At 35.1% G+C, this 15,231-nt stretch overlaps 1 protein-coding gene across 4 annotated transcripts in view; it reads right to left on the reverse strand.

Moving 5' to 3' along the window:
• The window catches only part of Boll (boule homolog, RNA binding protein), a 95,762-nt gene that overhangs the window by 44,936 nt on the left and 35,595 nt on the right, over window positions 1-15,231 (reverse strand). For 2 of the 4 annotated variants that reach the window (XM_028765698.1, XM_028765699.1), the window contains exons 8-10: window positions 7,688-7,735; window positions 6,489-6,617; window positions 1,908-2,006 (exon numbers count right to left, since the gene is read on the reverse strand). In XM_028765698.1, the coding sequence (XP_028621531.1) occupies window positions 1,908-2,006; window positions 6,489-6,617; window positions 7,688-7,735 (276 nt within the window). Of the gene's footprint in view, window positions 1-1,550; window positions 2,007-6,488; window positions 6,618-7,687; window positions 7,736-15,231 lie in introns of those variants that run through there. The other 2 variants (XM_028765700.1, XM_028765701.1) reach the window with 1 other exon arrangement.

Raw genomic sequence — 15,231 nt, forward strand, 5'->3', positions numbered from 1 at the left:
AGCACTGCTGTATTGCTGTGGTGTTCCACACAACTATGGAAGTAGTACTGGTGTTTCTGTTCCAGAGACACACACAGGGTTTTTCTTTTTTTTAACTGAGATTCACTAAATTACTAAAGAATAATTAATTATATAATGCATAGGGCACACTACATTAAAAATTTTGATTATAGTACCTTGGTGGTAGGGTACTTGCCAAGATGTATGAGGCTCTGGGATCAATGTCTGGCACCACTAACAAATTTTGGGTATAAAACACATAGGAAACTCTACCTTTTATTGAAACACAAAAAGAAGTATAAAACTTCTTATATAATAGTCTCACATTCCAGGTTTGACTTTGAAAATTTATTAATTTTTTTCCAAGTTCAACAAAAGTGTAATTCCTATACCACTAAATTAAAGAGTAAGATGAGTTTCTATGTACAATTTCTGATGTTACCTACTTAGAGATCTAAGACAACTTAGACATGTGCATACTCTTTAAGTAGAAAAATCAAACTTTAAACGAACATTTCGTATTACCATTTGTCACTATATTTCCTATTTGTATTATTATTTAAGCTACAATTTCAATTATCCTATCTATTCTGCCCTTCTTCCCTGACATATATATCCAATCCTTCATGTACAGATATACCAGAAATCGAAGATGCTGCCAGTATCAGTGGAAGTCTGTTTTTGAAGATGTTTCTAACAATACTGAAAATGAAGCCTCCATAATGAGGCTTATTAACATTTTAGATTCTAATGTGAAGCCAAACTTGGGGTCTTATTTCATATCCACAGTTCAACGCTGAAAGAAATGAAGGGATTCAGTGAGTAGTCACGGCAGTGAGTGGTTATGGGGTGGGCCATGAGGGAATAGAGTTCAACACATACGATGGATCAGTCATAAATATGAGCGCAAAAATAGCTATTCTCCTTCATTTTACCACAGAGTATACTTCCTTATTCCACTAAACTAAAATAGACAAAAATTTACATCACCAGCAAAACAGTTAACCAATCTGTAATTCTTTCTATGAAGTCCAGTCCCCCCCCCCCTCTCTAATTGGTTTCTCAAGACAGGGTTTCTCTGTGTTGTAGCCCTGGCTGTCCTGGAACTCACTCTGTAGACCAGGCTGGCCTCAAACTCAGAAATCCTCCTGCCTCTGCCTCCTAAGCGCTGGGACTAAAGGTGTGTGCCCACCACTGCCCGACTGAAGTCCATTTTTCTAACATGATGAGCCTGAGCCTCACTAAGAAACCCAGAACAAAGGAAGAGAATGTTCCGCTTCACTGCAGATGACCAAAATATAGGGACTATATACACGTGGATTTAATTAGATTAGATGTACATGGGTGATATAATATTCTTTTTGACCAGAACATGAGTTAACCAACACAAATATATTCTTCAGAAGTATAAAGTGGAGATGACTAGCTTTTTTATCTCCTTACAACTATTATGTCTTATTGACACAGAGAATCCTACGTACTATACCTAGAACAGAAACATCAGACATAAAAAGTAGATTAAGGGTTACCAGGGACTAAAGAAAAAGATCAAAAGAAAAAAAGGATTTATTGTGTCATGAGAACAGAGTTTGTATTTGAGGTGATGGAAAAGGTTGAGAATGCTGGTAATAATTTTTACAGTGTTGTGAATATAGTTAAAAACATTTAAAATAGTTAAAATGGTAAACTTAAGTTTACGTATCTCTATATCACAATAAAACATTTTAACCATGGGGGATTTATAATATTTGAAAATTAGTTAATAGAAATTATTGTAATTTAGAATTTATTTTCTCCATATAAAATTATTGACTATTTTTTTTTTTACTTTTGATCATAGATGGGATAAAATGTGTCCAAAGCATAATGGAAGAAAAACAGAAAAAAACTCAAAATGAACTCCTTACTTTAATTGGCTCAGGCTGCATCATAGGTGCAGGCATAGCAATGGCACTTGAAGCGTAAACCTGGTGATATGCTGCTTGAACTCCATGGTCAGAATAAGGCTGGTACGAAAGAGGCAGCGAGGAAATAGGAGGGGAGAGAAAAAAAAGAAGTGTTACTTTCATTTATTAAAGTACTTACATGTTTTCTATCACATATAAAACCTCATTTACTACATTTAAAGAAGTTATAGTCTGATCAAGAAACAGAATTACTCAAAATCATCACATGTCCTGTGAGTCGCATGTATGATGCATGGGGAAAAACGAACACTCAATAATACTTAAGAAAGTTGGTGAAGATGGTAATGAAAAATTTCCAAGAGGCACTGATATTTGATTTAAAAGAACTAGGAACACAGTGATGGACAGTGTGATTAAATTGGAGGTAAGTAAGAAAATATTTCTTTTGGGAGACTTTCGTAAGTTGTTTGGTAATCTGGAAAGAACACTATATGATAAAGAGGGAAAATTAACCTAGAGAGAGCAATGAGCAGAGGGCAGATAATTTAAAAGTATATTTAAGTGATAATAAATGCTGGCAAGGATGTGGAGAAAGAGGAACCATTTATTCTGTTTGTGGTAGTGTAAACTGGTACTGTCACCATGGAAATCAGTATAAAGGTTTTTCAAAACATTAAAAACAGAATTACTATAAGACCCAGCTGTACCAATCCTGAATATATATCTAAGTGATTCTATAACCTACATAGAATACTTGCATAACCATGTTTATTGTTGGTCTACTCATAATAGGAAGGAGATATAATCAGCCTAGTTTTCCATCAAAAGAGGAATAGATAATGAAACAAGTTTATATTTACAACTGATTTAAAATATCTAAAATATTCCATTAAATTATTGAATTTAAACATTTTTAATACCCTGTTTTCAAAACCTAATATGTGTGTGTGTGTGTATGTTCGTTCTTCTCCAATTTCAAGTGCTCAATTGCTATATGTAGCTAGTGACTATTATCTAGGATACTGCAGTACAAAACATCAAATATGATGTTGGTATTAGAGTTATGGATAGGATAACATCGGACTGAATATGTAGAGTGAAAGATTGAAGAACCAAACATGAAATTATGGGGAACAAAAGGTCAGCTTACAAAGGAAAATAAAAATTAGTAAAGGAATTCCAGAAGAGGGCAGTATTGTGTGTGCAAACAAAGGTCTTAAACAGACATGAAATATATACATTGTTCCTGAAGGGTTTTAAGTAAGGAAGGAAAGTATTTAGCAGTTAGGTTGTCATTAAGGTCCTTCTCAATGGCAGCTTAGGCAGAAAGATAATGAAACAGACTTCAGCAGGGATGGAATGAAATCATCCTGAACATCACAAACACTGAATACAGCCTATGTTTCCAAGAGTCTTGGTTTTGAAAGATAGAAGAGAATTAGGGGATCTGTGAAGGAATGTGTAAAAAGGTCCTAATTATATCTCAAAGATGCTACAGATATTAAAGGACTTTGTATCAAACAGTTCTAATCTTTTAATACTGCAATAAGGTTTCTTGATGTCTTTGCTTTTATAAATAAGGTCACTATGAGAACAAGACTTGCGGAGGTTAAATAATTCCCTTAAGAAATCACAGTAAAGTGGTGAAGCCATGAACTAACGGAGAGAAACTGACTTAAAATACAAGAGTTAAAAATGGACCACAGGATAAGTTGAGATCTCTGAGAGAAATAAAAGTGAAGGTTTTCAGAGCACATAGGTAGAAACAACCTTGGACAAAGTCTAAGCTACCAAAGAAATATAAAAAATGTAAGGCTGGATTAGGACCTCTTTAAGTTTATGTTGGGAGTTGGTTTCTGTGAACTGCTTTCAATTTTTATGAAAGGGAAAGCAAAGATGTATTCTAAGAGTGAAATGGGGAGTCTACAGTAATAAAAGCATTATAGAAGTTTGAAATGCTCATTGAGATACATGACTAAATACATTCACATACTTGTTTTCCTTTTTAGGAAACTTGAACATTAACAAGGTTTTAATTGCAGGTTTTAATTGTGTGAAAAACCCACTTAACTTATAGGCCATTTAATTTTATTTATTAAATTATATATTAATAAGATTATATATCCTGCTGGATACAGGACCAAAATAAAATACAGATGTCATTAAGAGCAAGCTATATAGTGACAGCAATATTTTTTTTAGAAAAAAATCTTATTAGATTAAATAAGGAGTGACTACACACTGGTGATGAGTACCTCATGTCAGGAATTAAGAATATGGATTAAAGCTCAAAGTAGATTCTGGTGAAAATCTAATGTAACAACATCTTTACTTTACTCCCACCTCTATGCAAACCAGAAAGCAAGAAAACATCAGAAGACAAAGTTCTGAAATTTTACCATCAATTAAATTAGAACATATTTATGGGTTTCAAATTACAAACCATTTAGAATGTGTACCTATGCTGTGCAATTTGGACAGACATAAGGGAGGATTCTGAGGCTTTTACTCACCAAGAATAAAGATTTCCCTAGATGTCAATGAAATGATCTACCTAAAGATTCTTAGAGTCTTGTAGGTTCAGGCCAAGTTAAAAATAAAGATCTAATTTTATAATGCTTAACAATAAGGGAGGGGAATCTCAAGGAGAAATGTTTACATTACTTTTTCTGTCTACTATGTAGACTCCTAGCTGAATAACACTGCCAAAGGTGAAAAAGGGTGAAGGTTAGAATAAGTACTGATTGTTACATCTCAATCTGGAGAACCTAAGATACTGATTGTTACATCTCAATCTGGACAACCTAAGATACTGTTACATCTCAATATGGAGAACCTATGATAAGAACTTGAGATTGAACTAGGAATGATTACCAGCAAGGATATGGACAAAAGGGAACCCTTTGGAGTGAATGAAAATTAGGATAGTTACTATGCAAAAACAGTATGTAAGTATAAAAATATATAATCTGTGTTTATGGGTATAATACATACATACATACATACATACATACATACATACATACATACAACATATATACATACACATGTACCACACACACATACATACATACACATATTTACTCACAGGCAAAGGAAATGAACCAACTTGTTTCAGATCTGAACTCTTAAGCACACTGCAGCATTATTCACAATAACAAAAGAGTGGGAAATGTAGCTTAGCGGTCGAGTACTTGTACAACAGTATATAAAGCTTGGACTAGTTTCCCAGTACCAGAAAAAAAAAACTCCAAAAAACCACACCCTGTATTCTTGTCTTACACAATAGCAATGATATAGAACCAACTTTTGTGTTCATCAATGGGTGAAGATAATATAGGGTATGAATAGGGTATGAATAAGAGAATACCATATAGTCTTAAAAAGAAGGAAATTCTGTCAGCTGTGACATCACAGATAAACCTGGAGGACATTATATTATACTGCGAAATAAGCCAGGCACAGAAAGATAAATGCTTTACAGTGCTTCTATGTGGGATCTGAAAAATCAAACTCACAGAAGCAGAGATTAAGATAGTGGTTTTCACAGGTGAGGAGAAAGATGAGAAGACACTGGTCAAATGGTATAGTTACAGATAGGATAGATGTTTTCTGGAGAGTCATTGTACAGCATGGTGACTGTGGGTAATAAGAATGGGTTATAAAGTTGAAAATTGCTGAGAGATTGTAAATGTTTTCACTACAAACAAAAAACTAAATAACATCCCCATGAAGAGATGAATTACACTGACTGTGGCAATTAGCTTAGAATATATACAATTACAAAATAGCATGTACTTCATAAATATTTATAGTACAATTTTCTACTCAATTACATTTCACTAAATCTGGAAAATAGGAAACACAAAAAAATAAATGGAGGATGAGACAAAGAATGGAGAAATTCTAGTAAAGTATGAAGAGTAAAAACACTAAGATGTAACTGTGGAAAGAAATTACTGTTCCAGGATAAAATTATGTTATAAATTTTAGTACTAAAAGAGAACAAAACAACGCACTCAGCGAGATGCTGATTTACGACATACCGTCTCATCTGCACGGTTCCTGCACATGGATGACGCTATTAGTGACACAGTGAGGATATAACTTAAAGACATTGAAGATAGTATTTGTAATTTATACTTAATAATTTATATTATTATAGATAGATTTTAAAATTTTACACTGGTTTAAAGATTATATGCTTTTAACTGATTGAGTTATTAGCAACAGTACAGAATGATAAGAAAACAAGAAGGTGCAAATATGTGATACATTAAAACCTTGAAAGAAACTTGGAAGGTGATTCAGAAGTAGTTACTGAAAAGTTCTAGGATGGAGCAACACTCTTAGAATAAAAATGGTAGATACGAATAAATCAGAGAAAACAGCAGTTTTAATGATGAGCTTCAACAAACTAAAAGAGGACTAAATGGTAAAACAAGGTAGTAAACCAATCACTTTACCACAAAGCTGGGAATGCAGTTCAGTTGCAGTATATTTTTTCTAGAATCTACAGGGCCCTGGGTTCAATTCCTGACACTGAACAAATGAAAAACAACGAAAAAGATAAACATGTACCTCTGGAACTGAAGCTTCCATCAGAGATAGTGGAGGAGGAACACAGCCACCATCTTGTGCAATTTCTACTGGTTGATAAATAACCTCAGAAGGCTGCAGGTATAGGAATGGAGCAGAAGAAGCAGGGGACTAAAGCACAAAGTGATCACTGTTATTCAAATATGCCATAATGACTTACCCTAAAATGACAAATATTATTTGTTGCACATGTTCCTAAAATTATTATCCAGGGATAGCATAGAACTGTCTTAGAAACAGACTACAAAATTTGAGTTGTCATACATCAGTTGTATGAATATTATTAAGGATATAATTATTATTATAGATATAATTAATGGTAAGTAGTGAATGTTTATAGTGCTTCAGAACCTTATACATAAACAGAGATAATAGTTGTAGGTATACTAATATCATAACATTACAAACTGTAGTAATAAATCCTATCATATTTAAATTGGTGTTAATTATATACTTTCAACTTTGTGACTTCACATAGGTGTAAGAAAATGTCACTAAGTATTTTCTGGTGAAACACTATTTCTTAGGAAAATTTTGGAAAACAATAATTTCAGATTTTATAGTATTTTGGATTTTAGGAGTATTCAACCAGTAATAGCTATGTAAATATTTCCAAATTCTAAAATATTAAAAGTTTTTAGTATTTTAATTGAATAACTTAATTTTATCAAATTATTATAATTATTATAACTTTGTAAAATTTAAATTATATACAATATATAACATATAATAAAATATAAAACTATAAAATATTAAGTTACAATAAAATTTAATAATTTAATATTAAAACCCAAGCATTTCATATACTTAAATGGTTTTTACTTAGGAGCATGAGATACGCTAAGAAAACCTGAAATTAAGCTGGGAAAATGCCAACATTTCCAATAATAACAAAAGCACAATTTTTTCATGTTTATGTAGCATTCCTTTATAAAGTGTTTTCCACAAATATGATCTCATTTCATCTTTCCAAAAATCATGGAAAAAACCTAGAAGGTTATAACATCACTGCATCCATTTTACAAATGAGGAGATGAAAATGTAGTAGTTAAAGGAATCATAGATAAAAACAAAGGAGGGAGACCGTAAACCTAGTTATCCTGACTTAGCTTTCAAGGATTCTTAATACAAATATAGAGAAAACAAAGATTTAAAATTAGATACTAGCGGTTGATATTTACCTGGGGAACCCCCCACTGCCACTGCCCTGGTAAACACTGTGCTGGGGCCTAAAATGAAAAACAACCGATACTCACATAAGTTACAAACAAGGTTAAAAAGAACATTTCCATAAAAAAAAAAATGAAGTTGAACTTTCAAGGCACACACAAAAGTCAACTCAAAATGGACTGGAGCCCTAAATACAAAAGCCAAAGTAGTTAAAGCTGTTATACCAGCAATAATCAATCACTACCCTCTTGCTTCTACTTAAAGCCTGATTCATTTCTTTCAGTACTTGCAAGCTATTTTTAGAATACCAAGGTTCTGTGATACTCAGGGCACTAAAACAAAAGCTGGTTGATAGACCTCCATAACTGACATGCTGGATTTCAAAACACAAACACAATTAGAAGGTATACAATCAATGCAACTTGCATTAAATACTGTAGAATAAACAAAAGTATATTTAACTTAACAATTAAAAGAGCCTTAACACATGTGCTAACACCTGTTTGAAATTCCAATCCTGCCTCAACTTTATCTCTTGCTAACATAACATCATAGAGAACTGCAGCTAACTTCCATATATGTCTCTGAAAATGTCCAGAACCAGACTTCCAAATGAAGACTGTTATTTCCAATATTGGATTGATTTCTAGACCAGTCCATGATTGAGTCTGAATAACCGGTCACATTTAATAACAATACAAAAGGCATTATAACTTCTCTTTTTGATTCTCTGTTCCACAAGGTTTAAGAACTTGAGGCAAGGCAGCTTGTCCCATCACGGGTTCAGGTAAGCAATGGTGATTTGGGAACTTATGTCCAATACAGCTTCCCAGTCACCACTGTGAGGGCACTCAGCAAGCTCAGCTTTAATTACATGATTGCTAGCACCACTGCTTCTGCAACTGCTGTGACACAAGAAGTTAAGACAGCTAGTTTTGTTAATCATTTATCAAAAACTGTTACTAATGTGTAGAATATACCAGAGGATTTAGATAGGCATCTGGAACAAGGGATTGGTGCTCTTTATCCTATTCAAATAATTGGAAGGAGGTTCAGAATCTAAGGGTAAGGAGCCATCTTGAGTGTCATGCCAAATACCACTGGATTCATGTTAGTTCTAAAATTTACAGTGGTAGTCATTATAATTAGGAAGAAGTTTAATGACACGTGCATTTGGCATAATTCTAACACCTCTTGGGATGTTTTAACAATACATAGGGAGCTTATGAATTTCAAGAATGCTGCTCTGCTGAGTTTTGATGCAGTAGATACTGCAGATAAAACTACCCATGGCCTGAGGTCAGTATTTCTATTTTGGTCAAGCTTCAAAAATGGCATATATAGTTTGATCATGCTAGCCCTTTTTGTCCTGGGGATACTTTTATTCCTACCCATAGTGTTAAAGCTTTTCTTCAACAACACCAACATGTTGGCAGCCAAGTACATGGCTTGAACCTGAAAATGGAACCCCAGACAGAGTTATTAAGTTAACAGGCTGGCAAGCCAAGGATGGGTAAGATTCTGCACAGAGCCTTACCAACCTAAGACAGAAGTACATTGCTTTAAATAATGCATATTTTGTGATGGGTAAGGAAGGCATTCTTGTCAGAATGGCCTAAGACAGCCTCAGTCTTGTTAATGAAATGAAAAAGGGTGAGAGGTGGCGAGCCTTTGGGGCTGCTTGGCAGGAATATGACATGGGTCAAGGACAAGGAAGTAGGCTTCAGCAGGAATCTGACATTAGGCTAGAACAAAGAAGTAATTTCAAGTAGGAATCTAAATCTTAGGCTAAAACGAAGAAGTAATCTCAGGCAGGAACCTAAATATTAGGTTAGAACAAAGAAGTAATTTCAGACAGGAATCTAAATTTTAGGCTAGACATGAAAATGACCTTGGGCTAGAACAGGGAAGTAGGCTCAGATACTTTGGTCATCCTGATAAGCCGTTAGAAACAGTGATCATGGGAGTGTTCATGTAATTGGTTTTAATGCCTTGCTTTTTCTTTGCCTTTTTGTGTTTATTGTATTGCTTATTCCTTGACTATTTGCATCTATTGTATTGCTAGACCCTCAACCTAGAACTGACTTTAATACATGCATGTAATCAAAATGGTATAAAAGCATAAAGGAGGAGGGGGATGGGATAGGGGTTTCTAGGGAGGGGAAATTGGATGACATCTGTATTGTAAATAAGTAAAATATCCAAAAATACCAATTCATTCTCAAGATAAACTACATTTGTATAATATCATAATATACTGGTTTGCTAAATTAAAAAAAAAGCTAAAGTAGTATAATTCTTAGAAGAATCAGATTATGAAGATGGAAATCTTTGTGGCTTTGAGTTAAGCAATGCTTTAAAAGTTATGCTTTACGGACACAATTAACAAAGGAAAAAATACTAACAAAAGTTCAAAAATAAGACCTCATCAAAACTCCTTAAAACTTGAAAGCTATGAAGAATACTATCAAGGAAGTGAAATTTAACTCACAAAATGTGAGAAAATATCTTCAAACTATATATTTGATATGGAAATTTTATCAAGAATATAAGAAAACATTATTCTTTTTATGTGCAATACTGGTGATTCAATACAGAGCCTCGCAAATACTTTGCAAGCATAAGAACCACAGTTTAAGACCCCCCCCGCCAAATATAAAAACCTTTTTTTTTAAAAAAAGGGTATAGAAATATGGAATCCCTTTTTGTCTTTCAGCTTATCATAACGAGGTATTGGGAGAGATACACAATGAAATGAGATTTTCTTTTTACTCTGATACAGCAAATTAGTCTTGCACTTGGAAGGGGTATACAGGTCGAGAAAAGGAGGTTGTTATTCTCTGGAGTTTGTTTTACCATAGACTAGCTACAGTATAGACTTCTCTACTTCTGAACATTAACTTAAAAAATTATCTGTTTGTGCAAGATGGCACTGAACGTCCTTTCTGGTCTAATTCTATGAAGATATGAGAACTTTCCTCCTACAGTATTTTAAAGTGTGATTTACTTGTACAATGATGTTTCATTATGATACTTCCATACAGGCATATAAAGTACTTTATCATCCTCATCCTATAGTGTCTACCTCAACCAATTCTTTTCCCTTGTTCTATACACTTAGTAGTTCTTTTAAGCATATGACATATATTTTTCTTTTATTTGCTTTTATGGGTCTGGATTATTTCATTAACATGATGATCTTCTGTTCCATCCAGTTCCTGCAAATGACATAATTTCATTCTTCCTTATGGTAGAATAAAACTCCATTATGCATATATATGCTACATTTTATTTATGTGCTGATTGATTCTAGACAGATTCCATATAATACTGTGGCATAGCTGAATCATAAGGTAGTTTTATTTTTATAAGATCCATGCTAATTTCCATAGTGGCAACACTAATAATATACATCCTCACCAGCAGTGAATAAAGGGTCCTTTCCTCTATCATTTCCAGCAGTGTTGTTGTTGTTTGATAGTAGACATTCTGATTGGGATGATATTCAATCTCATTGTAGTTTTGATTTGTATTTTCCTGATGGCTAAGTCAGAACCTTCTGTCTCATGCATTTATTGACTATTTGTATTTTTTCCAGCTGAAAAGTGTCAGTTCATTCCCACTGCTTATTTATTTATCAGACTGTCTGCTTTTTTGGTCATTTATATTTAAATATTAATTTCCTGCTTAATTCATTTTTTAGTTAATCCATTTCAGCATTCTCTGTGTAGATATTCAGTTTCCTTTGCACTACTTATTAAAGAGGTCGCGTTTTTCCAATGTCAAGACTTATGTGAAAGTAGCTTCTTGGGTTTATTTCTAGACCTCCTCAGGCTATCCCACTGGTCTGTGTGTTGTTTTTCTGACAGAATCATATTATTCCTATTAATATGGTTTTAGAAAATAAGGCATTGGATGACTCCTGCATTGCTCCTTTACTCAGGATTGCTTTGACTATTTGGAGTATTTTGTATTTCCATATGGGTCCTAGGATTTCCTTTCCTACATATGTGAAGAATGTTACTGGAAATTTTATGAGAATTACACTGAATTTATAAATCCCTTTTTTTTGGTAATAGCTATTTTAACAATATTAATTTTGCTTATTCATGAATGTTATGTAATTGTTTCCTTTGAATTGAAATAGTTCCTCCTAAAGGGAGAAGGAATACTGTATGACTTAGGACACTAACAAAACTTACAAGGCTAGGAAGCTGACAAAACTTACTGAATCAGGAAGCTCAGAAAGTTATTATCCAAGAGTCTCCTCTGAAAGATCACAGAAGTAGTAAAAATTGGTTCAGAAGAGAAGTCTTTCTGATGGTGTTGCCTGCAAGTTGTTTAGGAAACTAGTAATGAAGCTTTTGTGTGTTATCATCCATCTTGGGATGGACTTCTTAGTGATGCAGTTGCCTTTGAGTCACCCATGCTCCTGCTAGCAATCCTTCACCCATGCTTGTATAAGTAACTGTTAAACTCATGGTCTCACCAAGCCAGACTTGGGTTTAGTGGTTTCTTTGGTCTGTCCTTAGCACCCGACCTGGGGTTAACAGATGTTTGTCCACTTCTTCACAAGAAAAGTCACACAACATGATTGGTACCTAAATAGGGACCTGATAGAAATAAAGAGTTGGACAGAAGCAATTACATGCCATTGCAATGGGTAAGACATGTGACTGATCTGAGGGCAGGGCATCTGCAGGGGCAATTCCAACATGGGTATCTTTCCTCATGTGGGACAGGATGGTATGCCTCCTTGCTGTAGTGGCAGCACCATAGTCCCTGCAACTGGTGATAAGACTTAGTTAAAAGTAGACAAATCTTTTTTTAAAATATATTTTTATTACTTAAAATAATTTTTAAATTTAAATATATCTTGATCATATTCTTCCCCTCTCCTAAGTTTTTCCAGATCTCCCTCTCTCCCCATTCTCTCATCTTTTGAGTTTTCTCAAACAACAAAGAAAACAATGCAACAACCCCCATAAATTGAGAAAAAAATGAAATCACCCCAAAATAAAGTCACTAAACTGTAACCAAATAAAAGCATCTTCTTAACAAACAAACAAACAAACAAACAAACAACTAACTTGTGGAATCCATCAAATGTTGGTCAACTATTCCTGAACATGAGGTCTGATAGAAGTATTTGATGTACCTAGTATCACTCTATTGAAGAAACTGATTTCCCCACTCCTGGCAGGTATAAGTGACAGTTTAATTTTTAACCTTTATTCATTCATTTAAAAAATATAACAACTTAAAATATAATCAGATAAAACAAAAGGTGTCATATTGAAGTTGGACATGACAAACGAACAGAAGGGAAAAGAGCCCAAGAGAAGGCAGAAGAGTGAGGGATCCACTTGTTCACAACCTCAGGAATCCCATCAAAACAGCGAACTGGACGTCATAATATATTCACAGAGTATTCGTTATAGACTCACAGAGGTCCTGTGCATGGTGCTTCAGTGTCTGTGAGTTTATATGAGCTTTGTTTATGCTGATTTAGTGGGCCTTGTTTTCTTGGTGTCCTCCATGCCCTCTGTTTCTTATACTTTCTGCCTCCTCTTCACAGGGGTTCTCTGAGGGGAGGTTTTTGATGTATACATCCCATTTAGGGCTGATGTTCCAAGGTCTCTCACTCCAGAATAGGTCATTCATAAGGGGAATCTCAGGGCTCCCACTTTCCTCCATGTGGTATGAAGTGGCATTCTATGGTGTCTGCTACAAATATGTGGATAATCCCAAATGGCTAATAAAGTAGTGTATGCATTCCAACTCCCACATGTAACATGTATGGAATGGAATAAGCAGGCAGTAGTAGCTGTGGTAGTAAGAATTTGCCTAAAGGAGGGAGGAATTATGACTGTAAGGAAACATGTAAATGATATTTTCTGCAAAATTTCAGTACTGCTGACATAGCCAGTTCCTTCCATAATTCCTGTCCTTCCAACATTTTATCATCTATGATATTCACAGAGACCATAGCCAATGATAAGCAAGTATCCCAAATAACTTTTATTAGTCAATCCATTGGGAATTTGTCATGTGACAAATTATGCGATCTTTGTTTTAGGAGGTATGAGTAGGTAATGTTGCTCAGTTGTCTCCCGCTCCCACAGCACCCAGATTGATCCCATAGACTTCCTTGTCCCACAATCTCACAAGCTAAGCTATGAGATTCTCTTTCACTTCACTGATGTATTTTCACTGATTATCATAGTTCAAAGTACTGAGCCACTGAGGTCTTCATGCTGAAAGATGGATTTTTCCCTTTCTCTGTATGAAAGGTCCAATATGCCTTTGGTATCACAAGGATACTTTTTCTTTCTTCTATTTTGTGCTCTTTTTTTCTTCTTGCTCTCTGATTCTGCCCAGATGTTCTAAGTTTTGGATCCCAGGAAGGGCAGATCTATAATCTGTGTTTGTGTTTTTTCTCTCTTTCTGTGGTATTGTGTTCGGTCTGGGCAAAGTCCGGGACAGAGAGTCTGCCAGGTCCCTCTGGTATGTCAGATGTTTCTGTACACCAGACCAAGGAGGGTGAAGCAGAGTCTAGGACAGATAGGTTCTACAGGGCTCAGTACCCAAACATTTATCCAATGTGCCTACTAATTAAGCCACATATCTGGTTTGATGAACAGAAACTGATGAAACTATCAATCTTCACCTTTAATTTTATAATTAGTTTCAAATTAAAGTCAGAATCAAAGTATAAAATTAAATTATATTCGAGTTTCTAAAATTACATATGATATATTAGGTAAGAACTTTCTGCTCTATCAGAGGTCCCAGGTTGTTTTCAGTCATTCCAGTTCCAGGGGAATCTACTCACTATTCTGGCCTCCAAAGGGAAGAATTTATGTGCATGTAGTACACATAAATTCATGCAACAATACTCATACACATAGAATAATATAATTTAAAAGGTATAATTGAAAGGATTATAGATCATTATTGATCCTTCTTAGAAGAAGAAGAAAAATACTCACAGGAGGAAATACGGAGACAAAGTATGGAGCAGAGACTGAAGGAAAGGCCATCTAGAGACTGCCCCACCTGGGAATCCATTCCATATACAGAGAACAAACCCAGACACTGTTGTGGATGTCGGGAAGTGCTTGCTGACACGAGCCTGATATGGCACTCTCCTGAGAGGCTCTGCCAGAGCCTGACAAATTCAGGTGGATGCTTGCAGCCAACCATTGGACTGAGCATGGGGTCTCCAATGGAGGAGTTAGAGAAAGGACTGAAGGAGCTGAAGGGGTTTGCAACCCCACAGGAAGAACAATATCAACCAGCCAGACCTCCTAGATCCCCCAGGGACTAAACCACCAACCAAAGAGTACACATGGGGAGACCCATGACTCCAGCTACATATGTAGCAGAGAATTGCCTTATCTGGCATCAATGGGATGGGAGGCCCTTGGCCCTGAGAAGGCTCCATGCACCAGTGTAGAGGAATGCCAGGGCGATGAGGTAGGAGTGGGTGTGTGGGTGAACACCCTCATAAAAGCAGGGGGAGGGGGAATAGGATAGGTAGTTTGGGGGGGGG

The sequence above is a fragment of the Grammomys surdaster genome, unplaced genomic scaffold, assembly GCF_004785775.1.
Source record: "Grammomys surdaster isolate TR1022 unplaced genomic scaffold, NIH_TR_1.0 165, whole genome shotgun sequence".
Taxonomy (NCBI): Eukaryota; Metazoa; Chordata; class Mammalia; order Rodentia; family Muridae; genus Grammomys; species Grammomys surdaster.